This window comes from Herpailurus yagouaroundi, unplaced genomic scaffold (assembly GCF_014898765.1).
Source record: "Herpailurus yagouaroundi ecotype Mexico unplaced genomic scaffold, PumYag 141, whole genome shotgun sequence".
NCBI lineage: Eukaryota > Metazoa > Chordata > Mammalia > Carnivora > Felidae > Herpailurus > Herpailurus yagouaroundi.
This window is the reverse complement of record NW_024412396.1, coordinates 3,056,264-3,083,469: the sequence shown is the minus strand read 5'-3', so window position 1 is coordinate 3,083,469 and position 27,206 is coordinate 3,056,264. Positions and strand designations below refer to the sequence as shown.

Here is a 27,206-nt window from a genome sequence, read left to right as displayed (position 1 = left end):
CTCCTTTGGGGTGCGATGGCTTCAAATCCAAGCTCTCTGAGGCTCTCTGGGTGATGAGAATGTACAAAGAGCCCTCTTGGGGAACCCCAGGCCTACCATGCAGTCTTGCTGCCAGAAGAGCTCCTTCCCCCCACTCCAAAGCCTGAGGCCTGAGGTCAGAGTACTCTATACTCTAGACGGCTCAGTGGGGCTGCCCGGGAGGGGCGGGGTCCCGTGAAGAGGGCGGGAAGAGGGAAGGACCAGTCGAAGGACCAACCCCTGTCGGGCCCTGTACCCGGAAGCGGTGGGGGGAAAGGAGCGGAGTTGAGACCAGGCAGGTGAGGCTGTCTTTAGGGCTGGCGCCCTGGTGTGAAGCTGAGGCCGCCTGAGGTGTGACCCTGGGGAAGAACACCACGAAAGAGGTAGCTCGAGGCCCTGAAAGGAAATGAATGGCCGAGCTAGGGATGGGAAACCAGGTGGGGCTGGAGGCTGGGTTGGGGGGGTGGGGGTGGGAAATAGGCGGGGCTCTGGCGCATGCTCAGTACGAACGGGAGCAGAGGTGGGGCGGGCACGCATGCGTGGTGTGGAATCTCCTCCCGCAGTGTGGAAGGGGTGGGATGTGGAGACCCACGTGGGCAAAGGTAAATATGGGCTCGGTTTTAGGGTAGCTTCGGGGCCCGGTCCCTCAGGATGGCACAGGGCAAGCCTGGACTAGAAGGCCAGGTATTCGGCCCGAGGGGTTTAAAGCCCTCTCCATTTCCGGGCTCTGCCCCTTCAGGATGGTGGTGCCTTCACTGAAGCTTCAAGATCTAATCGAGGAGATACGTGGGGCCAAGACCCAGGCACAGGAGCGGGAGGTGATCCAAAAGGAGTGCGCCCACATCCGCGCCTCCTTCCGCGATGGGGACCCTCTGCACAGGCACCGCCAGCTGGCCAAACTGCTCTACGTCCACATGTTGGGCTACCCCGCCCACTTTGGACAGGTATTGGGCAGGCCCTCCTCCCTTCTGAGTTTGATGAAGAAGACTAATAGAGCAGGGTCTTGGACACCCTCACCTAGTTGTGCCCTGGTTGTTGTGGGGTTTTTTGTTTTTTTGTTTTTTGTTTTTTTAATTCTACAAAGATTCTGAGCCCTCCCTCACAGCATGCACTGCTGACCCCTGTCCTTATTACAACCCCTATGGGTCATAGGGGACTGAACACTTCATTCTCTGGTCAGCCCCATTCAAGTCACCTCCTTCTCCCATCCTCCTTGACTCCTGGTTCCTCGAAACTACCCGCGAACTCTGAATTTCCTAAGCCTTTCCTCTTGTTGAAGGGAGGGTGATGGGAAATGGTGCTACCATAAGTTAATCTAGTGGTAAAGAAGATAGAAAAGGGATGTTAGTGCCTCCCAGTTTCACCCCTGCCCCTTCCTGTTCTGCCTCCTTCCCTGTAGATGGAGTGCCTGAAACTGATTGCCTCCCCCAGATTCACAGACAAGAGGGTGGGCTACCTGGGGGCCATGCTTCTACTGGATGAGAGGCAGGATGCCCACCTGCTCATTACCAACAGCATCAAGAAGTGAGAGGGTTCTGGGAACCACTTGGAATCAGGGAGATGGGAAGAGTGGGGAACTGGGAAATCCCAGGGGGCTGCCTAATGTAGGTACTGGGCAGGGTAGGTTTCTCAGAGCTTGACTGACCACCCTCCCCAACTCTGCAGTGACCTGAGCCAGGGGATTCAGGCAGTACAAGGCCTGGCCCTGTGCACTCTGAGCACTATGGGCTCTGCTGAAATGTGCCGGGACCTGGCCACTGAGGTGGAGAAACTGCTCCTGCAGCCTAGCTCCTATGTGCGCAAGAAGGTGAGATGGCAGGACTGCAGGCCCTTGCCCCACCAGAAACTGTCCTGTTGGCCATGTGTTAAAGGTGGGAGGTCCATCCTGGCAGACCCCTGCCCTCTTCTGAGTCCCTTGATCTCTGCAGGCTGTTCTGACTGCAGTGCACATGATCCGGAAGGTCCCTGAGCTCTCCAACATCTTCCTCCCACCCTGTGCCCAACTGCTTCATGAACGCCACCATGGTAAGGCCACAGGGCTCCCTGTCCCCTGCCTCACCTCTGGCTATGGACAGAAGTGAAAAATGGGACAGGAACACCAGCCCATAGGAGAAGGGGTAGCATGTGCACACAAACACACACGCACAGTAGGCTCTCCTGTGCCCCTGGCCCACCATTCACTCCCTACCCCCACACCAGGCATCCTGCTGGGCACCATCACGCTGATCACGGAGCTCTGTGAACGAAGCCCTGCAGCCCTCAAGCATTTTCGAAAGGTGGGCTGGTGAAAGGGGCAGGCCCTTGTCCAGGAAAAGAGGGGCAATGGGGTTGGAATGGGGCTGAAGGTTGAAAGGCTGAGGAAGAATGCCCAGTAAGGCTGTGCCCTCCCTCCAGGTGGTGCCCCAGCTGGTGAAGATCCTCCGGACTCTGGTGACAACGGGATATTCCACAGAACACAGTATATCTGGAGTCAGCGACCCCTTCCTGCAGGTGGGCTGATCCTTTCCTGCTGTATCCCTGGAACAGAGAGCTTAGCAGTAAGCCCATGGCTATCGGTCACCTCCCAGAGAACCCTTTGGGTCAGTCAGTGTCTTAGGCAGGAAGATGGCAGACACAGGATTGCACAGGTCATCCCGAGACCAGTGCTGGAATGGGGATACCTAAAGGTCAGAAAATCCAGTTTGGTAACAATGACAACAAAAAAGCCTGTCTCCAAATCCCTGAGCCTCACACACGTCTGATCTCCCAGGACCCAAGGGACGCAGGGGCAGGGAAGCTCTAGGAAACCAGCCAGACCCCTCATGATACTTTCTTCAGTGTTGGATTTTTCTCAGCCCGACTTCTCACCCTCTGAACCCCTCCACCTTTCAACCTTTAACCCAACTTCAGGTCCGGATACTTCGTCTCCTTCGGATTCTGGGCCGGAACCACGAAGAGAGCAGTGAGACCATGAATGACTTGCTGGCTCAGGTTGGGGCTGGAGTGGGGCACCGGTTAGGTGTGTGGCTCTGAGATCCCACCAGCCCCAGGCATCCCTCACGTGACCACCCATTCTGTGGTGGCTGTATAGTCACATCTCCATTTCCCTCTAGACTGGGATCTCCCATGAGGACAGGGACACAGTCTGTCTCAGTGTGGTAGTCCCTGACACATCGTGGGGGCTCAGGGAACTTCGTTAGATGATGGAGGGATGACACGGTGGATACCCTCCAGAGACCTGAGGAGAGGACAGAGCCCCTTCTAGTTGCACCTTCTCTCCCACCCACTCAGGTGGCCACTAACACAGATACCAGCCGAAATGCGGGCAGTGCAGTCCTGTTTGAGACAGTGCTGACCATCATGGACATCCGCTCTGCACCTGGCCTTCGGGTATCCTCCCATATGCCTCTCCCACTGGGGCCCCACTCACCAGCCCCAGCCAGGCAGATGGGTCCTATTCACCGGTTTCTCCTCCCCACCCATCATCCTGTGCCACGAAGTTACCCACTCCTTAACAAGGACAGTTGCTCCTTCCCTGACTGTCCTCAACCTTTGCCTCCCATAGGTTCTAGCTGTCAACATTCTTGGCCGCTTCCTGCTCAACAATGACAAGAACATTAGGTGATAGTCCCAGGTGTCTGGCTGGGCTGTGCCACTGAGCACCTGGCCCTCGCCCCTGCTTCTTCCAGGGCCTCCTGATTCACCTACCTCTTATTCCAATACTCAGGGCAGGATGGGGCAGGGAGGGGCTGATGGCCATGGTGTGATAGGGCCTCTCCCACTCTGGCCAGGTATGTAGCCCTGACGTCATTGCTGCGTATGGTGCAGTCTGATCACAGCGCTGTGCAGCGGCACCGGCCCACTGTGGTCGAATGTCTGTGGGAACCTGATGCCTCCCTCAGCAGGTGAGTGGGACAGACGAAAGAGAAGACGGGGCAGAGGGCCCAGCACCTGGTAGCCAAGACCTGGATGGGATCAGACAGCTGAAGTAGGGGGATTAAGGAGACAGGTGCCGCTCCAGTGCCTGGAGAAGGGAGGGCCTGAGATATGTCTTGGGGTGACCTGGCTACTCCGTATAGACAGACCTCTTTCTCTTGATAGGCGGGCCCTGGAACTGAGCCTGGCTCTGGTGAATAGCTCCAATGTGCGAGCTATGACACAAGAGCTGCAGAGCTTTCTGGAATCCTGCCCCCCAGATCTACGGGCCGACTGTGCCTCAGGCATCCTGCTGGCAGCAGAGAGGTGAGGTGACAGGTGCCCAGTAGGCAAAGACCAGGAGGCAAAGATGGTAGAATCTGGGGAGGGTCAGCACCAGGGCTGAAGAGCCATGTGTCCCCTAGGTTTGCCCCAACCAAGCGGTGGCACATAGATACCATCCTGCGCGTGCTGACAACGGTGAGGCAGGGACTGGACTAAGAGAGCTGGGAGGGAGTGGGCAGGGCTCACCACCCTGACTTGGCCCCATTCACCTCTTCCAGGCAGGCATCTATGTACGGGATGATGCAGTGGCCAACCTGACCCAGCTGATTGGGGGGGCCCAGGAGCTACATGCCTATTCTGTGCGCCGCCTGTACAGCGCCCTGGCAGAGGACATCTCCCAAGTACTGTTCCCATCACCCAGACCCAGGGCCGCCCAACCCTCTTAGCCCTTCCTGGGCCACCTACTCCCCCAACCGGAGTCCTAACTGTTTCTCCCTGGAAGTCACAGCTACCTACTTCGCAGAGACACTCAAGGACACAGCCCTGTTTTTAGTTAGAGCACCTAGACTTTTGAACTGGCTCTGGTATCTACTGGCTGTGTAACTACAGATGACTTATTTAAGTCTCCTTATGCTCAGTGTACTCAGCTGTCTACCTCCCAGAGCAGTCTTGAGTGTCAAATGAGATAGAGTTCTTTCTTCATGTATCAGGCTTTACTATCTTGAATTCCGAGTGGATTAACAGAAGCCAGCCACTATCTGTAGTCATTTCTCCATATTATCCAAATAGAATGGGCAGAAACCATGGTACCCCTTCGAGGGAAGGACCCTCTTGCTTCCCTCTCGCTGAGCCCGTTTTGATGAAGCCATGTAGTTCCATGCGTGGCCACCAGAGGGCAGAAGTTGTCCAAGAGCCAGGACAGAGCCAGCGGGGAAACAAACTTACATAACTGTTCCAGGGCAAGACTTTTCCCTTTCCCCACCCCTCCAAACCCCATTACCTCTGTGCTGCATAAAGGGAGGTCACAGGTGTTGGAAGCTGAGGAGGGGACCCAGAACCTGGCCTACCATGTTTCTTATCCCATGCAGCAACCACTGGTGCAAGTGGCAGCCTGGTGCATTGGAGAATACGGGGACCTCCTGCTGGAAGGGAGCTGTGAGGAAACAGAGCCCCTTCAGGTAAGACCTCCATTGGGAGTACACCAAGGAGGGACTCAGCAGGAGAGGCAAGATGCCCCAGGGCTACTACCTTTGTCCCTGCTGAAGGTGGAGGAAGAGGAGGTGTTGGCACTGCTGGAAAAGGTGCTGCAGTCCCACATGTCCCAGCCAGCCACCCGAGGATATGCCCTGACAGCCCTCATGAAGCTCAGCACCCGGCTCCGTGGAGACAGCAAGTAAGAAAGGGTCCCAACCCCTCCAGAGATCTTCTTCTTGGTGTCTCCAGGGACAGATGTCCCTTCACTGTGCCCACCCGCTTCTGAGTTTCTCTCCATACACACATCCCAGTTCCCACAATCCTTAGGTTCTTCTTTTTGAGCCAAGTATTGTGGGCATCCCCCTGCTCCGTGGGGCCTTTCCCTTCCCTGCCATATCCTGGAGTTGAAGGGCGGGGCAGGTTGCATCCCCACTCACACACCACCCTGTGGCCCAGCCGCATCCGCCAGGTGGTGTCCATCTACGGGAGCTGCCTGGACGTGGAGCTGCAGCAGCGGGCTGTGGAGTACAACACGCTCTTCCAGAAGTATGACCACATGAGGTGCGATTGGCGTAGGACCCACACCCCTGCCCCCTCCTCACCTGTCCTCTCCCCAGTGCCCCTCTCTGGGCACAAGGGTCTCATCCTCACCTGCGTCCTTACTCCTTCACAGTCAGAGCCTCCTGCCTGTAGTTCACTGAAGCTAAGTTGGCTTCTCCTTGCTCATCTGAAAACTGGCAACCGTGTGCCCTCTTAGGAAATCAGAAAGGCACTCTGACCCACCATGTGCCCAGGGTTCTGCATGGTCTCACCCTTCCCTCCCCCATGCTTGTTATGAAAAGCCCAGGGTCCACTCAGAGGGACACACCTGTATTCCATTCTCTCAGGGCCGCCATCCTGGAAAAGATGCCTCTTGTGGAGAGAGGTGGGTCTCAGGTTGATGGGGAAGCAAAGGAAAGCAAAGAAGCCCAGCTTTCGGAAACAGCCCTTGTGTCCACAGAGCCCCAGGTGAGGAGGCCGGAAGCCGCAGGGGGATGAGGACTTGGTCGGGCTTCCACACCCAGCCCTGCTCCTTCTGCCCTTTCCCCTAGGCCTCCAAGCTCTTGGATCTGTTAGATCTCCTGGATGGCACTTCTGGGGATGCCCAGCCCCCACCCCCTCTGGATCCCTCCCCAGGAGGCGCTTTAGTACACCTCCTCGACCTTCCCGGTGCACCTCCACCCCCACGTAAGCCTCAGCAAAGGGGAGATGGGAGGGGCACCTGGGTGGCTCAGTCAGTTAAGCGTCCGACTCTTTTTTAAAAGTGTTTATGTATTTATTTTGAGAGAGAGAGAGAGACAGAATCCCCAAGCAGTCTCTGCACTGTCAGCACAGAGCCCGATGCGGGGCTCACGTAGGGCTCCATCCCATGAACCGTGAGATCATGACCCGAGTGGAAATCAAGAGTTGGTTGCTTAACTGATTGAGCCACCCGGTGCCCCAAGTGTCCAACTCCTGATTTCGGCTCAGATCATGATCTCGAGGTTCACAGGATGGAGTCCCATGTCAGGCTCTGACAGTGGAGCCTGCTTGGGATTCTCTCTCTCTCTCCCCCTCCTGCACATGCACGCACACACGCTCTCTCTCAAAATAAATACATAAACTTTAAAAAAAGAAAGCAGGGGGAGATGGGAGACGACTTAAGAAAAGGAGGGGTGGAAATGTGCTGGTTCTCCTTCTTTGCCAAAATCACATCCCCTCTTGATAGGTAAGTGTTCATTAGCTTGTGCCTGTTCCCTCTCAGATACCCCTCAATGCCTTCCCTTTGTTCCAGACTTCTTACCCTCACCTGTGGGGCCCGGCTTCCTCCCAGCGCATCTCATCTTCTTTCCCCGCTACCCCCTCCACTGGCCTGTCAGCATCTCAGACCCTCTCATCTGAAGCCCTTGGCAGTTCGTGTTCCTTTTACATGAATGTTCTTGCCCAGCACACCAAACGACTGGCTCATTCTCATTTCTCAGGCCTCAGCTACAATGTCAGATGCCTTCCCCCACCACTCCTATTTAAGTTAGTTCTCCCCAGTTATTCTGACATCGTTTATTTTCTTCACAGCACAAATTGGTCTGTGATTATCTTGGTTGTTTTCTTGTTTATTGTTTTTTTCTGCCCACTGGACTATGAGTTTCATCTTCTTGTCCACTTTGTCACTAGCATCTCAAGCACTGCCCTGCACCCAGTGGGTGTTCACTTCATTTCTGTTGAATGAATGAATGAGCTTGTTATCTTCGCCCATACACTGAGCTGCTTCTCTCTCCATATTCCAGCTTCCATCCCAAATCTCAGAGTGTTTGAACGGGAAGGACTACAGCTGAATCTGTCTTTTGTTCGACCCTCTGGAACTCCTGCTTTGCTCTTAATCATGGTCACTGCTACCAACACCTCAGGAGCTGATGTCACCCACTTCATCTGCCAGGCTGCTGTGCCCAAGGTTTGTGGAAGACCAGGATTTGAGGTGGCCTGGGCACTTGAGGAGAAAAGGCTAAGTAGAGGGGGTGGGTGGAAGAACGAGAAGGAAATGACAATGCAGGGACAAGCACTTGGGAAGTTATGGGAAGAGGGTTTGAGACTCTCGGGTGTGGAGGGGTTGCCTGAGCCCAGCTAGCTGCCTTACTGTGCTCTGCCCAATCTCCTGTGTTCAGAGTTTCCAGCTGCAGCTACAGGCCCCCAGTGGGGACACACTTCCAGCTCAGGGTGGCCTTCCAGTGACCCAGCTCCTCAGAATCCTCAATCCTAACAAGGTGAGCTCAAGAGCACCCACCCACAACCCCTTCCTGTTGATAAGGCCCAGGGACAGGACAAATCACAGGTGCTAACCTTGGTCTCCACTCTCATACTCCTAGGCCCCCTTGAGGCTAAAGCTGCGCCTCACCTACAACCACTTTGGCCAGTCGGTGCAGGAGATCTTTGAGGTGAACAACTTGCCTGTGGAGACATGGCAGTAACTCAGCCTCCACTCACGGTCTGAAATCCTCCTGTGTCCTGAACCCCCCCAGGGTCCCAGCCACTTGGAGCCTGGTGATTGGCTACCAGCAGGTGGTGCTCTGGGCCTGTGCTTGCCTCTGCAAAAACTGTGGGGGCCTGCCTTCCCAATAATGAAAGCCCAATAAAGCCTGAGGGGCAAAAGCCATACTTGGGTATATTTGAGATAGAAAGTGTTTATGAATCATAGAAGAGAAGAGTTTTCTTATCCAAAAACTAAAGTATGTATCTTCCTTTGAGCCTTAGGAACCTGTTTGAACAATTGAGGACTTTTCTTTCTATCCCTTCCAGGATGGGGAGCAAATTTGCCCCTAAACCTCCATAGGAGACACTCTACCATCTGGGCCAGAGTAGGGCGCAGGAGCGAAAAGTAAAACCAGAACTTCTAGATTTCTGACAGATTCTCACCCACTTCCCAACCTGCTGCTATTTCCCACACCCCAAGGCAGGGAAATCCCTCCCCTCATCTCTAACTCAGCTGTAAGGCGGTTTAGGAGCCGCTGGCAGAATCAATGGCATCGACCAAGGGAGGGGGGTGGCAAGGGATTTTCCTGTGCTTAACTACTGATCACAGCTAAGTGGAAATCCTATAAACACGAGCGGAAATCAATGGAGGCTGCTTAGCGGCCAGGGGAGAGGGGCGGCCCACAGATTGCATCTGACGGATGAGGGAAAGGAGGCAGCCAGGGAGGGCTCAAGGAAGGATAGCTGAGGGTAAGGTGAAAGAACAGGAAGGGCTGGAGAGAGGGGAGTCAGTGTGAGAAGGAGGCCAGGGGAAGAGGCATAGTGAGCCCAGGAGGGAACCCTGTTAGACTCAGACTCTTCCCTGTTGAGGAAGTGACACCCTAGCCCAAGTTGCCTTCAGGATCTTTAGTCCCCTGTGGCTTCTCTCTGAGTCTGTGTACTTGTAGCAGGCGCTGATAGTCCTGAGGCTGGAAACGCTGTAGGTATACCATCAGCTTGGCAGGTGCTGTCTCCTGTACGGGCACACCTACAGGCAAAAGGGGAAGGAGGAGAGAACCACAGACAGAGCTTCAAATGCATTGACTTTGCTCCCTGTCCAGATAGCCAGACCCCAGAGTTCTTTCCAAGGCAGCACTGGGATTCTGAATGCCACCCGACCAGCTTCTATAACCCACCAGCCCTCACCCTGACTGGCCTGTGGACGTGGGGCCTTCAGGTAGGAGTGGGTCTGGGAAGCCAAGCGTGAGCCTCTCCTCCAGCAAGGAGAAATGGTGAGGAGGCGTTCAGGTGCCATGAAGACAAGAGGGTGCCTCAATATCCACTCATTTCAGTTATTGCTCCATCCCTCAATTGAGATTAAAGCCCGTCTAGGCAGGCCAAAGCTCATTGGGTTGGTAATGAAGCACATGCAGAGGTACACACAGAGAACCCAAGGGATATAGAAGAAATGACAGAAGTAGCTATAGCTGTGGGGTGGGACTCACATAGAATTCTAGCATCTAGAATGGTGGTATGGAACCATAATAAGTCAGTATCTTATTGTTAGTGCCTGGCAGCATGCTGGGCATATAGTGGTGAACTCCGCGTATGTTTGTTGAGAGAGCGAGAACAGCATTCCACAGCTTTAAGGCTTCATGGGATGCACAAACTCATACTTCTGTGGATGAACTGTCTACAGAAAAAGAAATCAGCCAACACTTGTCTTGCTGCCTGTCACATAAATACACTGTTCTCGCCTTTGAGTCAAAGTCAACAGGACAAATTAAATGAGGGCTCCAGGTAGTTGTAAAAATAAGAGGACGGGATTTGGGGGAGAGAAGGATGGGTGGATGGATTAAAGCAGAGAACTGATGCAAACTTGGAGTGGCTGGAGGTGTGTGAACTAAATGAGGCAAGGACTGAGAGAGATTAGAGACCTGGAAGGACTTGACTCAGGTTAGGCAGCTACTATAAAAGCAAACTGGGTCTTTCAAAAAACTGCTCAAACAATCCCCAGTACAGAAATAACCCCAAGACCCTCTCCACGAACCCTCCCCATGAACCCATTCAGTGGGTACACCCAGAAGACAGATAATGAAGGCAAAGAACGCACACAAGGGCCTGTCTCCCTCACCAAGCATGCTGCTGAGACTGTGGATCTTCTCCAGGGCAACTGGGACTTCAGCCTCCTCGTGCACCAGGGCCTCTACCTCACCCACGGTGTAGCCAAAGTCCGCTGTATCCAGGTCCACCCTGAGCGGAGGCTCCTCTTCATCAGTTCCAGAGAGCACCAACTTCCAGGCACTACGCTTAGTCACAAAACTAGCTACTTCCTGCAGCCCCAGTGGGCCCAGCACAGCTACCACACCTCCTGCCCCCAGGACCTCAGTCCCCAGCACCTCACAGAGCTGGGCCACAATTGCAGGCTCAACTGTGAGTTCCACATACTCCTGGTGGGGTCCTGAGACACCTGCTGTTCCAGGACATTTGAGCTCCCATCCACTACCCTCTCGCTGCCGCAGCCAGTAGTCAGCCCGCATGAGGCTCAGCTCAGGCGTGTCATAGTATCTGTCCCAGAAGGTGACCTGGTGCTCTAAGGTGCCCCCCAACTCCTGCAGCCGTTTCTCTGTGCCAGGCCCAGGAATGAACTTTCGCTCCACCTCAATCAAGGCGTGGGCCATGATACCTGCAATCAGTCAATAACAATTTGCTGAGCTCCCAAGGATGCTTGGCCTTGCAGGGGGACAATTCAGTAACCACCCCTCCCCAACCCCGGGGGAGAACTTACGAGGGGGCATACTGTCACAGGGCTCTCTGTTGGGGCTACAGCCCTTTCTCCCTGCCTAGTGATGGATGGTCCCCTCTGTCTCTGATGTTCTAAAGCCCTGCAACAGTGACAGATCTCCAGGTAATCCCTTACACCGTTCATGATGTCAATTCAAAGGGCTTCCTAGAGAACTGTAGTGGGTGTCCTCCTTTCAGTACTTGTCTTCTATACCTTGCTACCCCGGGTGGCCGGTGGCTCACTTCCCGGAACAACCCCGCCCTTCGCCACAGCACCGGGTAGCGGAGCCCCGGGTCTCACCTCAAACCCCGACGGCCTCCCTCCCCGGGGACCTGGAGATGGAGAGGGGACCCCACACCACGCCAGCGAGGAATGCCGGGAGCAGTACCTGGCCTCGGACCTCGGCCCGGCTCTCTGTGCACCGGGCCGGTCCCAGCACGAGCGGCCATATTAGGCGTGATGTGGCGGTGCCGAGGACAGGCCGGGGCCTGAGAGGCTAGGTACGTGATAGGGGTGCCGCGACCTCGGCGGTGGGCTGGGAGCGCAGAGGTTCTCCCCGCGCTCTGCTACTCGTGTCCGACCTCTCCCGGCTCCCGTGGGTCGGCCCGGGTCTCAGGCCTCAGGCTAAGCCCGGCACCCTGGGGGGTCCAGGTGCATGATGGGAGGTGTAGTTCCAAAGGGAGATTTTGCTTTCTCGCCTCATTCGTCGCTATGGTGACAGGAAAGCTGTGATTAGTGCCCCAACACTGTCTAAAGTTGAGAAGGGGCGGTATGGACAGTCGGATGGAAGGAGCTGAGCCCAAGTCCTGTCTCCCTCCCCCTCACTCCCTAGGCAGATGGGCCTGAAATCCAGGTAACTCACTCAGACGCTGCTGTCCCAACAGATATTTTATTGACTATTATGGCGGCCCACAAGTACAGGCCAGTGGCAATGGGTTGAAAAAGGGGCTAACTCAGGCCAGTTTAACTACTCTGGAGGTTTAGAGGGGATAATACATCCTAGAATGAAAGTTTAGGGTAAGGGTGGAAAACGTTCTGTCAGAGGAGGAACTGGTATTTTGGATAGGAACTAAAGACACTGTGGGATTTCAACAGTTAGAGCCATGGATGGAGACAGGAACAGCAAGAGCAAAGACCAAGAAGCTGGAGAGCACCTGGCCAGTGTGTAAGGCGAAGGACATGAGGCTAGAAATACAGTTGAAGAGTACGTTGGAAATGGCCTTGAGTGCCAGCCAGACTGAGCAATTTGTCACTGAGTTGCCAGTGGCCCCTGAGCAGGCTTGGTCTGGAGTGGGAGAAATATACTCATGTTCGCTTAAAATACAGGAAGACATTGGGGTGACCCTTTGACTGCTTTGGGAGACAAAATAGAGAAGGCTCCTTCTCCTTACTCCCTCTGAGGACTGTGATAACCTGGAGATGTCACTGTGTGTCTGATACTCTGGGTCAGGTAGCTTGCTGAGGAACAGTGGCTCTTGTCAACTCCTACGATGGGTGAGAAGTGCCAGGTTCTCAATATTGGACATCTTCCCAGTATCTTTTTGGAAACAAATGACCTGTGGGAAGTACTATGGGGAAGGCACTGATTCACAGACATGACATCTTGAACTTGGGATGTGTCGGATGCATCCCTCCTCTACCCCATAACAGGCACCAAGGAGGGGAGGGCCTCCAGCCCCTAGCTCCAATCATTGGCCTACTTTTCATGAATCCTTTGCTTTGCAGTTTTCTTCCCTGGGGAAAAAGACCTCTTCCCCTGAATTATAAGGTCCTCTTCCCTGGGTTACAATGTCCAGTCCAGTCAGGCAGAGGCAGCAGTTTAACTGAAAGACCAGACTCAGGAACCAGACAGACCTGAGGTTGACTCCCAGCTTGGATTTCCAGGTGTGTTGTCTTGGGCAAGCTACTCCACCTCCCTAAACGTCTCATTTCTCCATGGTAAAATGTGAACTGCCACAGTTATGTGTGAGGATCCAATGATAAACTGTCACAACCTAGAGATTAAAAATGTTACTTTCTTTCTACTTCCTTTTTTCCTGTGAACTCAAGGGTTCTTTTTCTTTTCCCTTCTTTCCTTTCTTTCCTTCCTTCCTGTTCTTTTTATTTTTTTATTTTTAAGAGGAGTAGGTTATAGCAGCAATTGTGAGCTCTAGAGTCAGACTTTTGAGGTTTGAATCCTGGAGCCGTCACTTAATGGCCATGTGACCTTGGGCCACCTAATTAATTTGTTTGTGTCCTGGTTTCCTCAACCGTAAAATGGGACTAGTTGTGAGGATTAAGTAAGTTAATATACATAAAAGGTCTTGGAAACTGTTTCTGTGCACTCAATAAACCTTAGCAGTTATTATTATTACAATATAAAAGAGCTTATAAACTGAAGATGAGGACCAGGAGCCAGAACCTCCCCTTCCCCCATCCAACTCTCTGTGGAGACAAGCTCTCAAAGACTTAAGAGTAACTGCTGTGGAAGAGAAGTTTCTAATACCCAACTGGAAAGGAGGGGGACTAATAAGGCAGGAAGAAGGGAGTGGAAAAAAAAAAAAGAGAGAGGCCTGGGGTGGCTTTGGGAGGCTGGTAAAAGCCGGGGCTTGCTCTAGAGCTGATTTAAAACAAAACAACAAAACACATGTATGGTTTCTGTAGGCAGGATAAAAAAAAAAGAGAAAAACACCAGAAAGAGTTTAAAGGCTCCGGCCCCCTTTGCAAGCACTGGCTTGGACCTGGCGCCACAATCTTGCAAAGTGGCCCCGCCCGCTGGCTGGCCTGCCCTGCGGTATCAGGTCCAGCGCAGGCACTCAGCGCTCGCTGGCCGCTGGGTGGGAGCGGGGACGGATGGACTACAACTACCGGCATTCACTGCGGCGGGCGGGCCGCTGCACCTGCTCAGTGGGGCCGCCCCGGGCGCCTGGGTATTGATTATTCCATTGTGTGGGACGCCTCGGCTCCAGCCAGTGAATGAGGCGGAGGAGTGAGGGCGAGGAGGAGGAGGAGGAGGGCGAGGAGGAGGAGGAGGAGGAGGAGGGCGAGGAGGAGGAGGAGGCAGGGAGCGAGCGAGTGCCCAGGGTGAATCAATGGAAACCCCCTCACGAAGCCGGGAAAACACTTCAGCCGCAGCCAAATAGCATTGATTATTTTCCTTCACTTCCCTCACCGCCGTGAATTTATTTATTTATTTTTTTCCATCTCCGTCCCCGACGCCCCGGAGTGAGCGCTGGAGGGAGGGAGGAGGAGGGGAAAAAAAAAAGGAATCAACACATCGGAGAAGTCCCTTCCAAGAGCCGCCCCCTCCCCTCCCCGCCTCGCGCTGCTCGGCGGCCGCGGTTCGACTCCCGTCCCTGCTTCCAGCTGAGGTGTAAGTGCATCGATTTCCGATGCTGCTGGGTTGGTTTTTTTCTCCTCTCCCTCTCTCTCTTCTTCCTTTCCTTGCTCTTTGGAAGCTGAAGACGGAGGGGAGAGGAGGCACTCGGAGACTGCCGCTGGAGGGCACGGAGAGGGACGGGAAGGGGCTGGGGGAGGGGACACGGACGGACGGACAGACAGACCGAGAGCCTGAGGAGGAGGGGCACGGGTAGGGGGGAGGGGGCGTGCGAGCGAGGATGGTGGTGGGTGGGTGATAGAGATGCAGTGGTGGAGGGAGAGACGGCGAAGGGAAAGGCATCGAGGCTGGTCCAGGAGCCAGCCGGACAGACGGAGGGTAACGAGAGCCTAGACGGACCGCGCCGAGGTGTGCGGGTAGCGGGGGTCCCGGAGGGAAGGGGAGGCCGGGTGAGTGAGGGTTCGGAACTGTCAGCCCGGAGGGGCCTGGGTCTCGGCCGCCCCCCGCCGGCTGCGGGATCGGGAACCGCGGCAGGCGGACGGGCTGATGGATGGGCTAGCGTGCTGGGGGTGGGGGTGGGGGTGGGGGGGGGTGGGAGGGGATATGGATACTCTTAATCTTCGATCTTGATCTTCGTTTTTGCCTGAAGTTGAGCTGGGGTTTTTTTTTGTTTGTTTGTTTGCCTTTTTTTTTGGAAAGGTGCGAGTAGGTGAGGGGAGGCCACTGCTCCATTCAAGGTGAAGTGTGTCTCTCCTGGCCCCCCAACTCTCCATGCGCTCTTGTCTGCCCCCCTCTCAGAGTAATCCTATCATTTTTGAGCGCTGGACCACGCGTGGTCTCGATGTGCCTGTAGCCCCGCTGATCTCTGTCCATGTGTCCCTGCCTCTTGATTTTGTCATTTTTTTCACCTTATTCATTCTCCCCACCCATCCATCCCTGGGTCTGTGTGTCACTGTCTCCGCATGTGACTCTTCCTATCCGAGTGATCCTCTTGCTGTGTGTCCCTGTCACTGTCATGCCTTGGCTCCCTGACTTGTCTGTCTAGGACCATCTAGGACTCCATGCCCTCTCTTTTGGGGTCCTTATGATATCTCTGGCCTTCTCAGGCTACTTTTTTCATGCTTATGGTTGTGGTAGTCACTGGTCAGGGGCCTGCAAAGAGTCTGAGGGATGGAGCAGATGTATTTCTCCCAAGGACTCAGGTACCCTTTCGGCACAGCCAGGACCGACTCCTCTTCCACCTTCACCCGGGAAGCTTTGGAACTTCTAGCATTGTTGAATGTCTCCTTTGCCATGTGCCTGTCTCACCCACCAGGACCTTTGGTCTCCTGTGTGTCATCTGCCTCTCCAGGAGCTTCCCACCGCAAACCTCTTCCTTGCTGACTTGATTTCCTCCCTTCCCTCACTTGGCCATTGTATATTTTTTCATTTCCCCATTTTGTTTCACCCCTTTTTTTGCATTCCTATCTCCCGTGGTCTCCCTTGCCTATTCTTTACCTTTGTTCCCATAACCTGCCCTCTGCCTACCTTTTCTCCTTGATCACCCTAATTCCCTCTTATCCCTTATCCTCTCACTGAGCATTTTAACCTCAGCAGCAAAAGGTACCAGAGAGGAAGGGGCTGGGAGAGGTAGGGAGTATGGTTTGTGAAGGCACATAAACAGGCCAAGAAATCAATTTAATGGGCTTCCAGGGGCATATAACCCCTTCATCAGTCAGGGCCATTATGTCCATTAACTGTCAACTTTGATTTTGTAAGGGGACATTCTCTAGGACTCTGAACTCCACCCTGCTTGGTTGCCTCTCATCCTTCAGGTCATTCTAGATATCAGTGGCTTTTTCTTCACTTTCTAGTTCATCTTCTTCCTGGCCCCCCTGTTATTATCATATTTGGATTCAGCACGATCCTTTATGTGGCCGTTTTCATTCATATGACAGAAGCTATCTTGTGCAAGAGGCCAGGTTCATTCAGCCTAAAGAATGGGAAAGGTGGATAAAGAGTCTGGGGAGTTTACCTTGTGTTAAGCCCATCATTGTTTTCCAGCCCTTGGAGCTTGGAAGGGTAAAAGGAGGAGGTAGATAGGGGCAGAAGATGGAAGATTTCCGAGGTGAACAGTGTTCCAGAAAGGAAGGAGAGGCCGGGTGCAATAAATGTATGGGGTAGAGAAATGCATGACGTGAGGGATGTGCAAAAGGAAGGGAAGAAAATCCATGCGGAATGGGGGCAGGGAAGGAACCGAGGGGTGATTGGGAGAATGAAATAAAACATGACTTGATAGCGATAGAGAAGATGGAGAGAAATGATAGAATATTCCTCAAGAGGAGGTCAACAGAAAAGGCAATATGCAATGAATACAATTGTAAAGTGGGGGAAGGGAGGAACTGAAGAATAATATGAGGTGGAAAAAGAGTATGGTACAAAGAAGGTAAATGGAAGGCAAGCGGAGGAGTGCTGAAGCAGATCAGAGCTGCACAGAGCTTGGTAGGGGGAAAAATGGAGAGGATGAGGTATCAAAGGAAACAAATGCCTCTGGTGTGAGGGGGACACAGCGTGACCGGTGCAAAGAAAGCGCTGCAGGAGGGGTGATTTGGAAAAAGGCATAGCAGAAATACCATCGGGTGAAGCCCCACAAGAGAGAGATGCCAAAGGAGAGGCAGAGAACCCTCAGAGATACTGGTGAAGAGAGACAGAAAGAGAAGCTTCTGAGCATTCATTCCATTGGGCACATCCCTCACTACCCCACCAGAGGCCTTTGCATTTCATTCCCAAGCCAGGGGGACCCAAGCAAAGAGATGAAAAAAGTAGAAATCCCATTTACTTTACCTGACAGGAACTTGAATCTTTCTAGCCCCCTGAGAACCAAAGATCTCAAGCCTCTGATGTCATAAATTGCCGGTGTTGCCTTGGCAACCTGACAGGGTTCCTCCCTCCATGATGTCAGAGCAGCTGGTGTTACCTTGAAACACATAGAGGAAGAACTTGCTGCTTTGCTGGAGCTGTACACGTATGGGGCCGGGGCCTGAGTCTGATGTGTAGGATTCCTGGGTCTTAGCTCAGAGTGAGATCTTGTATTTGATTGCCCAAGGTTCACTAGATCCTGCAGGAGCAAGAGAAGGAAACTTGGGAGACAGGGGGCATTGAAGACTGGGTGGTAGGACTGAAAGACAGGCAAAAAAGGAAGAAAACTGGAAATGGCAGTTACAGAACATGAGATGGGCGTTATGAGCAGGGAGGAGAGTTATTGAAAATGTAAGATGAACCTAGCTCTGGGTTTAGGAGTGGAGACTGAAGCTGTAAATGCAAAGAGAAGAGATCAGAGCTGTGTGAATGTAACCTGATGCAGGGATAAAGAGGAGGGTTCTGAAATGGCAGCGGGCACAGTGGAATTTGGCTGGGGCTGCTTTAAGTTGGAGAGATGAAGCTGTTGGGTGAGAGACCCAGGGTGAGTCATGATGGTCTTATGAGCAGGGGCCTTGTCCATCTACTTTCCGACTGTTTTCCCAGCACCTCGCCCAGCGTCTGTCACATAGAAGATGCTTCATATCTGTTGATCGAATGTTGAATAATAGGGAAAAGCTAGGGAAAAGAGTTTCCCACCTCCCTCTTACCCCAACCTTCAGGCCTAAGTCTGCATAAGTGGGCAAGTCGGGAAAGTAGAAACTGAAGGAAAGGTCTGGAGGGGAGTTTTCTGATCAACACTGAGATCTCAGGTAGAGAGAGGAGAGACTAGGTCAGGGGCACACCCGGAGTCAGCTCAGGGCAGCCACACTTGGAGGGTTGACTCCAGGGTCTGATCCGGGGAATCTTTGTAGAGATAATAGGAAGAAAACATGAATGAACAATCTTAGGAGCCCAAGAGGAAGATGTGGAGGAGGGTGGAGAAAGGAGGTGGTTTCCAGAAAAGGTTGGGAGCTGTTTCCAAAGACAGAGTGGGTGGATTTGAATTGGAAGTGGCATCCCGGGCCGACTGCATTCCCAATCATGAAACCACAATTGAACCCATCATACCCCTGCCCTTCCCGCCATGTGACAAAGAGTTCATAAAGCAACACCAGGGCCATCCTAAACACCTTGTCCCAATCCAGGCAACTCCAAGGAAGTCAGCATTGGCCAAGTAGACCAACAAGCAGGAGGCACAGACCTGGATGTAAGAACCCGGTGAGGGATGGCCTTGATGCCTGATTGCTCACTGTTGAAAGAGTCCAGAGGTATCTGGAAGGTGGGGAGGGAGGCAAGTGATGCAGAGCTCACCACAACTCTGAATGAAATCTGCAGAGAGGTCTCAATACACAGAAGGTTTAGAGAAAGATGCACTAGTCAGGGATTATAACCTGTCCCGTTTCTGTGGTGAAGAGTCAGAAGGACTCTGAATGGATTGGGACTCTAGGAAAGAAGACCTGGAAGGGAGCAAGCAACCTGGGAGCCCTGGGGGAGAGAATCTGGCTATAATAAGAAAGGCCAGGGTGACTGGAGAGTCCTGGGGAGGGGGGCACCCCGAAGGGAGGGCAGTGGTGACTGGGTGCACTGTCAGCCGCCACCATGGACTTGGGCAGCTCATATTTTGCAGCAGGCGACAGGCTGTCGACACGGCGGTCCTTTACCTCACAGTTAGAAACTCATTTCATTGATTTTTCCATCTTTCTTCTCTGGCTTCTCAGTCATCCCACCACTCACTTTCCCAGAGCCCCTTGCCTCTCTGGGGAATGCCCCAGGGGACTGCCTGCCCACCCCTCCTCCACCCCAGGCTCATGTGACAGGGGTTAAAGATTTAGAGGGCCTTCTAGCACCCCCCCCCCCCCCCCCCCCCCGAGGTAATCCCATTGGTTCTCAGTAGCCCCCTCTTGTAGGAACTAGTCCAGAGACCAGGGCCTCTGTTAGGTCGTTCAGGATGCCCAGTTAAGAGGGGACAGGGCTAAGATCCACCTGTTTTGTCACCAAGCTATACCACTGAAGTGCAGGCTGCATGTCCCTGGAAGGAGACATCTTTTTCTAATTCCTCCTGACACAGCTTTGTATCCCTTAAAATTTTTCTTTCAAAGTCAAGTGAGAGAACAGGAGCGGCCTCTGTGTTTGGACAGGAATAAGGGATTACATTAAAGCTAAGCTTCTAGCCTTGGAGTCACATCAGGGCCATCCACTGGAACGGTGCTTGCACAGGCGCCTGTGCAATTAGGAGGACATAGTAGCAAGAGCTCTCTTCTCAGAGAAGAAGGTAAATGTATGCAGTGTCTAGTTCAGTGTAGTGTGTTGACCTGCAGGCAGTGGGGCAGGATGGGTGTGGGTCAGAAATTTTTACTTCATGTGTGGACATATCCCTAGTGCCTCCTCCAGTCACAGCCAGCTACCCTCAGCCTCTCCCTCTGGGGCTGGGATTGGACAAAAGGTTAAGAGTCAATTGCCAGTCATTTGGCTTCTCAGTGAAGGAAGGCAGAGGGTGGGACAGAAGTGTTAGATGGGGTTTCCCTGAGGAACGAATGGGATACATGCCCTTTCTATCCTCAAAATTTTCAGTCCTTGTTTTGCTAGTGACCCCCCCCCCCCCCCCCAGCTCAGTCTTATGGCTCTGTCCTCCTTTTTCTCTCTGGTCTCTGGGAGGTTGTTTCTCTGGGGCCCAGTGTGTCTTGGGTGTGGGGTGTCTGAATCTAGATTCTGCTACCTCCTCTGACTCATGGGCCTGTCTGCCCCCCTGGCAACTGTCTTCCTTTCTGTCCAGCCACTTCCAGGTTCTGGACCACTGGCCTACTTGGGCCGGAATGCCTTCTTCCATCTTGTTTCTCCCAGCTACCCGATTTTCAAAACCCAGAGGTAAATCCTGGTGCTTCCGGGAGAGGAGTGCACTTGAGGTTAGGAAGAGAGACCGGGGCAGGCCAAGAAAGGAAGTGTGGGACGGATAAGGGCAGGGAGGAGTGGGAGAAGCGGGGGCAGGCTGAGTGTGACCGAGGAAGGGAGTCCGAGGTAAAAACCATGTGACTTGGAGCCGACGTGAAGGCCACAATTTAAATGAAAAAGAAAGGAGGGCGGTAGACTGCGCGGCCGGGTAAAGAAATGGGAAGAGCAAAACCGGGAGCCTGACCCCCTGCCGGGAAACGAAGGCTGTGGGGAGGAGGAGGGAGGGAGAGTGGCTGGGGAGAGGCTTCAGGCGGAAAAGGCAGCTCTGGCTCAGCCTCTGTGGCAGTCCTGAGTTCAAGCCGTGCTGGCTTTGACCCTTGTGGGAGGAACTGAAGTGGCAAATTAACGACGATAATGAAGTCACTGCTCCTTGTTTGTCTTTGCTGGTTTCCCCTTGAGATTTGTCCTCTGGCCAGACGGGGCAACGTGGGGGAGGGGAGGGCCATCGGCGGGGAAGGGCGGGGGAGGGGCGCGGAGGAGAGGACCGGGAAGTGGAGACGCGGGGGCCGAGTGGAGACGCGGGGGCCGAGCGGACCCGAGCGAGGAGGAGGAACTCAGGCAGGGAGGAGGCCGAGGGAAGGGGACGCGCCAAGAGTAGGGGAGAGGAGAGAGCGGCGGCAAGATGGGAGGGAAAAGAACAATGGAGAACAGGGCAGGGAAGCCTGGAAGGAGGAGCAGAAGACCGGGCGGGAGAAGGAGAGCTGGCAACGGGAAATGGCGAGCCGGAGGGAAAGAACGTGGCCGGGGCTGCGGGAGCTGCAGCTGGCGGGGCCAGTGGGCGGGGCCTCATCTCCATCTCTAATGGCTGTGAAATGAGGTTAGCTCCATTAGAGGCGGCGAGAGTGTAACGGGATCATACTCATTAGGGCCGGGCCATCCCAGTAATTACCACCACCCCAAACACGCCCGCGCCAGCCGGGCCGCCGAGCACAAACAGGCACGCGGCAACACACCCGCACCGGGCAGCCCCGCCGCCCGCGGCCCAGCGAGCAGCCCCGGGCCCACGCGGGCAAGAACTAGGGCCTGGGGAGACCCAGTCCCAGCTGGAGGTCTGACAGCTAGCGCCTTCACGAACCCCGAAGGTGTGCCGGGACAGACACCTACGCCCTCAGCCACGCACGCAATCAGAAAGCAGTGAACACACACGTACACCCCAACTCAGGAAATAAGGCACGTGAGTGAATTATTACCGTTTCTATTTATTGATCCCAAAGTGCTGGCCTGGATAATGATCATCTCAACGGACACCACTCCATGAGGAACTATTCCCCATTCTGTATACGAAGAAACAGTTTTTAAGCAACCCACCTGAGGTCATTTACATAATGCAGATAACTAAAATTTGATTCCAGGTCTGTCTGACCCTAAAGGCCAAGTTCTACAAGAATGCTCTGCTGCTTGTCTTGAAGCTCATATGTTATTATGGATGCATATGTGTAGACCTCCAGCTTTAGGAGACATTATCACAAATTAATACGCATATCCCCTACCTTTTGATTTCTATCTCCAGCCACCCCCCAAACACAAACACACAAAAGGAATGGCCAGAGCCCCTCACTGACTGCAATGTGAATAGCACCCCCTGGAGTTGCACAAAGCAGTGGTCCTGTTCTGGCTCATCTTTTACTAAGAAACTGAGAGCAGCCATCTAACACCTTCAAGCTCAAAGAGGAGCCTGACAGCTTATATGCTCAAGGGGACACACATAGGACAGAGTAACACACAAAAACCTCAAAGACCTTATTCAAAATGCACAGCAGCCAGAGTTCAGAAGCTAACAAATTAACCCAAGAGCCGAGTGCTGGGGTCAGGCTACGGGAGTCCAGTCTAGACTCCACATCTTTCCAGGTGTGAAACCTTGAAAATTCCTTTCCCCATCAATGTCTGTTTCCATGTTTGTAAAATGGGGATGAATGGCTGTATCTATTTCATCAGATTGTAGTGGAGAATTAGGGGATGCAATTTCCAGGGCTTGGCACAGTGCTGGCACATGGTAAACATTTAAGGATACTATTATTATTAGTTGTCTTGTTGTAACACTATTTAAATGGAGCCATTACTATGACAAGGTTCACGTAGACTCCAAGAATCAGAAGGTTTTATTTATATTACAACGGTATTCTTTCTATTAATTCTAAAGAATTGTGTGTAATTCCTTTCAAGTGCAGGGACCTTCTACAGAGGTCCTCTATGCCAGGAGCAGATAGGTTCCTGAATCTGAACTCAAGAACACTACTCCCTGCCCTCATATAAAAGGGTTCAGAGCTGGCTTTGTGGAGTTGTCCGAGCCTGAGTCTCCCAGGGGCACCTACAAGATCACACAGCTCCACACAGCTGTCCTAATCCTTGTGGTGTCATTAAAGGAGATGCATGGGCAAGAGGATCCACTCCTCTCCAGCATGTCCACCCCTCCAGCAGCAGACACCCTGCAGCCCACTCAACAAAGTCATGCAAATGTGGATGGATGTTCCACTAGCTGGTTGTGATTTTAGTCCACGGCTTCCCTTTGACCCGTCTGCTCCCAGCCTATCCCCATCTTCCTCCTCTCTGCCTCTGCTTTCTCCTCACATCTCACCTAGTTCCATTATGCCCACCTGAAGCATCTTGCAAGGTGTAAGACACAGTTCCCGGGCTCCATCCCTCTCACTGGGGACAGGCCACCTGCCCAATCTGATGCCAAAGCCGGGAGGCCTCCATGAGATTCAATAATCACACTTGTGGATCAAGATTTGGCCCCATCCCCCAACTTCCCTGCCTCTCCCTTTCCCTCCCTTCTTCTTCCCTCTTCCTCTCTACCTTAGCTGTCTCTTTCTTTACCCTCTATGACACACCTTCTCCTGCCTAAGTGCTTCATTCCCTGCCAACTCTCATTTTCTGTCTTTTGGACATATTTCACAAAGTAAACACTCCCAAATATTTGGGGTGGGGGGAGATGGAGAGGTCTAGGAGAGGTAGGTAGGATTGAAATGGTGGAATAGGTACTGCTGAAACTAATATTACAATATGTTATTTACTAGAATTTATTTTTTTTTAATTTTTTATGTTTATTTTTTTATTTTTGAGAGAGACAGAGCATGAGTGGGGGAAGAGCAGAGAGAGAGAGAGAGAGAGACAGAATCCGAAGCAAGCTCCAGGCTCTGAGCTGTCAGCACAGAGCCTGACATGGGGCTTGAACCCACAAACTGTGGGATCATGACCTGAGCTGATCGGACGCCCAACCGATGGAGCCACCCAGGCGCCTCTGTTATTTACTAGAATTTAAATAAAAACTTGAAATATGAAAAAAAAGAATGGAGGAATAGGAGTACCTCTTGTTTCCTTTTGAATAGGAAGGGAAGATTTAGAGATAGAAAATGATAGTGTTTTTCGGTTTTTTTTGGGGGGGGAGTGTGAGGGGGAAAATGATAGTTTATTTGTTTATTTTGAGAGAGCGAGAGAGAGCAGGGGAGGGGGCAGAGAGAGAGAATCCCAAGCAGGCATCACACTGTCAGCAAGGAACCCACACACTCAAGAGTTGGACATTTAATTGACTGAACCATCCAGGCGCCCTGAGAAAATGATAGTTTTAAATGAAGGGAGTGGCCATATAGTTTTGATCCAGGTATTAACCGCTTTTGCACCCAGTCCAACTGTGAGCCTGGGCAAGGCTTCCATTCTCTGCTCTCGGATGATGGGGTGTCTCGAGGCCTGGCAATCGAGAGGGCCAAGTGAGAAATGAACTCTGCTGCTGGGCAGACTTAGCTTTAAATCCTGGCCACTGAAGACTCTCCCCTCCGTTTTTGAAAAGGGCAGAAATTAGAGGATGAGTCCTGGTCAAGAAGGAGCGAAGCAGAAGGAAAGTTGTCACCCACCTGGGAACACCTCACTCTGCTCTGTGGGAGGAGCTAGCCAAGAGAGAAGGAAAAGAACCAGCCTGACTGATCACCCAGAAGGCCAGGAAGGAAGGGATCATTCTTCCCATTTTCCCAGGTTGCAAGTAACTTACCAAGGTTGCATAGCTGGTGAGTGGGGGAAGCAGCCCAGCACTGAACCTGGGGCTGCATGAATCCATAGCCCATGTTCTTACACTGCTTTAAAAATCAAGCTCATCAAGTTAGAGTTTATTGTCTATACCAAACAATCCCTGTTAGGCAGGGCACTCTATATTTCCTTTTTCTTTTCCCCTCTTCTCCAAGGCTTCTGCCTCTTAAAAGCAACAGGTTGAGACAAAAAGGGGCAAGAGGCAAAATGAGTGTGGAAGAGGGCAGTGCCCTAGGCAAGAATTTCAGAGAGAGGAAGAAGAGGAAAGGTCCTAAAAATGGACTCTTCAGTAAGGGAGAGGGGATAGATCCAACAGTTGGAAAAGTGAAAGGCAAAACTGTTTGGAAGGCTCTGATGTGGAAATCATTGTATGCAAATTTTAAGCAAATGTGCTGGTGGCATCTGGTAGACTTTCTGGGAAGGTCTTTGCCATGTCCTTGCGTCTGGAGAAAAGAAGGGAGTGGGATTTTGCTTTAAGTGGGATTCTGGTTTAAGGAGAGGAGTGGGGAAGAGAAAGGCAATCTGTTCGCCCGGCCTGGCATGTTTTCTCCTTGGTGATGTTCCTCCCATAACCACTAGGGAGCAGTAGTGTTTCTTCTCCTCTCGGTGGCTTGCTTGGGGCGGAAGGGGGCGCCATCCAAGGGTAGCCCTGGTCTTGCCGGGCTCCAGACGGGAGCTCCCGTCGCTGGCTTTGCCTCCATTTGCTGCATCCGTGCCCAAGTTCCTCCTCGGGGAGGGATAGAGTCTCTCTGTCCTCCAGCCGCGTTTCTTCGGTCCTTCCTTTGCCCTTGCTCCTTTGGCTCTTGTGCCTCACTGTGTTCTCCCTGCCTTGTGCGGTCTCAGAGCCCACCTTTTCAGACGTCCGTAACTTCATATCCAAGCCTTTCAGTCCATCTCTTAACATCTTTCTCTCTCTCGGTAGCTTTCTGGGTCTACTGTCCGTCTTGGAGCCTCCCAGCTCCCCGGCTTCTTCCTGTTTTAAGCACGGTGGATCTGCCCCCCGAATAGGGAGCATTTGTCAAGAAGGAGGAATTCTTGTCCAGCTATTTACTGGGTGCATTTCTGCACACCTCCCATGGAACAATGTTTGCAGTTCAGTGATTATGTTTGGGGGGCAACTCCTCCCTAGCTGAGCTTTGAAAGTAGCACTTCCAGCCTTCCCTTCTCATCCTGAGCAATAACCATGGACCCGGCTCTGGAAAGAGGAAGAGGGCAATAGTAAAACAAAACAAAACAACACACACACATACACACACACACACACACACACACACAAACTCTTCTATTCCTCCATAGCTTTCTCTCCATCTTCCCCTTACTCCTCTCCTCCCCCTGTGAGGGAAGGAAACATTAAGGATGGAAATGGAATGAAGGGGCAGCAGGGGAGCTCTGGAGACTGAGCCATTTTGGAGCTGGAAGATTCATCTCAGGGGATGACTACACCCTCAGAACTCTCCACCCTCCCTTGGCTCCAGGCCTGCCTCCTCCCATCCCCCTCGGTGGCAGCAGCCTTGTAATTTAAAGCTCTCTCTGTCGCCTCTAATGTGATCCTCTCGTTTTATTGACTCTCTCTGCCGTCTGTGGCGCCCCTTCACATCAATCTCCGCTCTAATCACACCGCCGCCACTGCCTGCTGTCTCCCCTAACCCCTCTCCTCCTGGGCCCCAGCCCTTGCAGCCACCTCTCCTTTGACTGTCCCCCCACGTCCACCTTACACCTGGACCGCCCTCTTCCTCCCTCCCTTCCCCAGAGGCGGGAGTGCCAGGGCCCTTGAGGGTGGCCTTCTCCCCTTCCCCACCTCTGAGATGTGCCCCAAGGGAGAGGAGACGCCCTTAAGGAAAGCCCGGAACTACAGGAGGAATGGCAGTGGTCTGAGGGTGAACAGGACTCTTGGCCTGGAGGTGGTAGGTGGAGGGTGACTTGGTCTGTCATCCGGCTCTGCATCATCTCCAGAAAGAGCTGAAAACTGAGTTCAAGGTAGGAAGGGCAAAGAGAGGGACACAGAGATTCAGAGAGGGAAGGAGGAAAAGATTGAGGAGGAGGGAAATGGAAGGAGGAAAGAAAAGGTGAAAAAAAAAATCATTGCTGCAGTTAAAGGTTTGTAATAAATAGAGGGTGATGGGAGAAGCGTGGAGAAGAAAAGGGGGGGAGCTGGGGGGGGTGCACTGAGGCAGAGATAAATTTGCAATTGAAATTCTTTCCTGTAGAGGAGGAGGAGGGAGGTGGGGAAGAGATTTGCAATTTTAAACAGCTGCCGACCTACCCTTGGCGGTCTGGGTCTCACCCACGAGCTAGCCCAGAGCTAAACTCTTTTGGTTTCTAACTAAGAATCAGCTGGGTCTTTTTCCAGTCCTGGGGAAGTAGAAGCTTTGGAGAGAGGATTTGGGGCTTAGGTCGTTCTAGCACCTCCTCTGAAGTTAGATCTGGAGTTGTGAATCAAGAGCCAGGAGGAAGCAGCTGATCGATGTGATGTAGGCGCGGTGGCCCAGCGGGGATGAAGCACCACCCGGGTCAGGCCTCGGTGGCAGGGCCCGGGAGAAGCCCGGCTTGCCCAGCCTCACTTCTTCCCACCAGGTGGGGCAGCAAAAGGGTGGTGGGCCCCCACTGTGAGGGGTAACAGTGGACTGTCAGACCCTCGTGATCCAGCGCTTTTACCCCCTACCCCCAAGGATTCCGTAGGAGAGACACCTTTCTCCCAGTTTCGGGCTTCTGCTTTCTGGTTATCTAGGATAACCCCTCCATCTAATACCTTTACTTTCCTCCCGGTTCTCCAGCTACCTCCCCCCACCCCTCAGCCCTCCACCCCTTGCCCAGGTGCTGATTTGCATTTCATTAGCATGCTGA

At 53.0% G+C, this 27,206-nt stretch overlaps 3 protein-coding genes and 2 long non-coding RNA genes across 16 annotated transcripts in view; 2 read left to right on the top strand and 3 right to left on the bottom strand.

Annotated features, from left to right (window-relative positions):
• The first annotated feature begins 111 nt into the window (after positions 1-111).
• Positions 112-8,557, top strand: AP1G2 (adaptor related protein complex 1 subunit gamma 2). Of its 2 annotated transcripts, XM_040476707.1 has the most exons (22): positions 112-401; positions 758-962; positions 1,418-1,542; positions 1,684-1,825; positions 1,947-2,043; positions 2,218-2,294; positions 2,413-2,508; positions 2,908-2,988; positions 3,289-3,387; positions 3,563-3,618; positions 3,789-3,902; positions 4,099-4,239; positions 4,338-4,392; positions 4,476-4,598; positions 5,286-5,375; positions 5,463-5,590; positions 5,848-5,952; positions 6,279-6,399; positions 6,483-6,618; positions 7,695-7,858; positions 8,070-8,168; positions 8,271-8,557. In XM_040476707.1, exons 2-22 carry the CDS (start codon positions 759-761, stop codon positions 8,370-8,372), a joined length of 2,355 nt encoding a protein of 784 aa, XP_040332641.1. In that variant the 5' UTR covers positions 112-401; position 758; the 3' UTR covers positions 8,373-8,557. The 2 variants fall into 2 exon arrangements, with proteins under 2 accessions (XP_040332641.1, XP_040332642.1); XM_040476708.1 differs by lacking the exons at positions 112-401; positions 758-962; positions 1,418-1,542; positions 2,218-2,294 and having other exon boundaries at positions 1,709-1,825.
• THTPA (thiamine triphosphatase) lies at positions 7,453-11,750 on the bottom strand. Of its 2 annotated transcripts, none has more exons than XM_040476711.1 (3): positions 11,526-11,750; positions 10,487-11,038; positions 7,453-9,400 (listed from the first exon to the last, which is right to left on the bottom strand). In XM_040476711.1, exons 1-3 carry the CDS (start codon positions 11,584-11,586, stop codon positions 9,255-9,257), a joined length of 759 nt encoding a protein of 252 aa, XP_040332645.1. In that variant the 5' UTR covers positions 11,587-11,750; the 3' UTR covers positions 7,453-9,254. The 2 variants fall into 2 exon arrangements, with proteins under 2 accessions (XP_040332645.1, XP_040332646.1); XM_040476712.1 differs by having other exon boundaries at positions 11,438-11,548.
• Positions 11,751-11,889: 139 nt separating this feature from the next.
• Positions 11,890-27,206, top strand: part of ZFHX2 (zinc finger homeobox 2) — a 31,537-nt gene continuing 16,220 nt past the window's right edge. For 2 of the 10 annotated variants that reach the window (XM_040476706.1, XM_040476695.1), the window contains exon 1: positions 14,166-14,489. The gene's annotated coding sequence lies outside the window, so the exon portion shown is untranslated. The other 8 variants (XM_040476697.1, XM_040476702.1, XM_040476698.1 and 5 more) reach the window with 8 other exon arrangements.
• Positions 16,112-17,365, bottom strand: LOC121031533 (uncharacterized). The gene is made up of 2 exons (XR_005790762.1): positions 17,277-17,365; positions 16,112-16,425 (listed from the first exon to the last, which is right to left on the bottom strand). It is a non-coding gene; the product is annotated as an uncharacterized LOC121031533 (long non-coding RNA).
• Positions 24,422-26,820, bottom strand: LOC121031532 (uncharacterized). The gene is made up of 2 exons (XR_005790761.1): positions 26,161-26,820; positions 24,422-25,557 (listed from the first exon to the last, which is right to left on the bottom strand). It is a non-coding gene; the product is annotated as an uncharacterized LOC121031532 (long non-coding RNA).

Excerpts from the sequence above, each read along its gene's own strand:
- AP1G2 (XM_040476707.1), top strand. The coding sequence starts at position 759 with ATGGTGGTGCCTTCACTGAAGCTTCAAGATCTAATCGAGGAGATACGT. Across the intron at positions 2,509-2,907 it reads TCAGCGACCCCTTCCTGCAG|GTCCGGATACTTCGTCTCCT; the intron begins GTGGGCTGATCC and ends ACCCAACTTCAG. Across the intron at positions 7,859-8,069 it reads GCCAGGCTGCTGTGCCCAAG|AGTTTCCAGCTGCAGCTACA; the intron begins GTTTGTGGAAGA and ends TCCTGTGTTCAG.
- THTPA (XM_040476711.1), bottom strand. The coding sequence starts at position 11,586 with ATGGCCGCTCGTGCTGGGACCGGCCCGGTGCACAGAGAGCCGGGCCGA. Across the intron at positions 11,039-11,525 it reads GGGCCGAGGTCCGAGGCCAG|GTATCATGGCCCACGCCTTG; the intron begins GTACTGCTCCCG and ends GACTGATTGCAG. Across the intron at positions 9,401-10,486 it reads CAGTCTCAGCAGCATGCTTG|GTGTGCCCGTACAGGAGACA; the intron begins GTGAGGGAGACA and ends TTTTGCCTGTAG.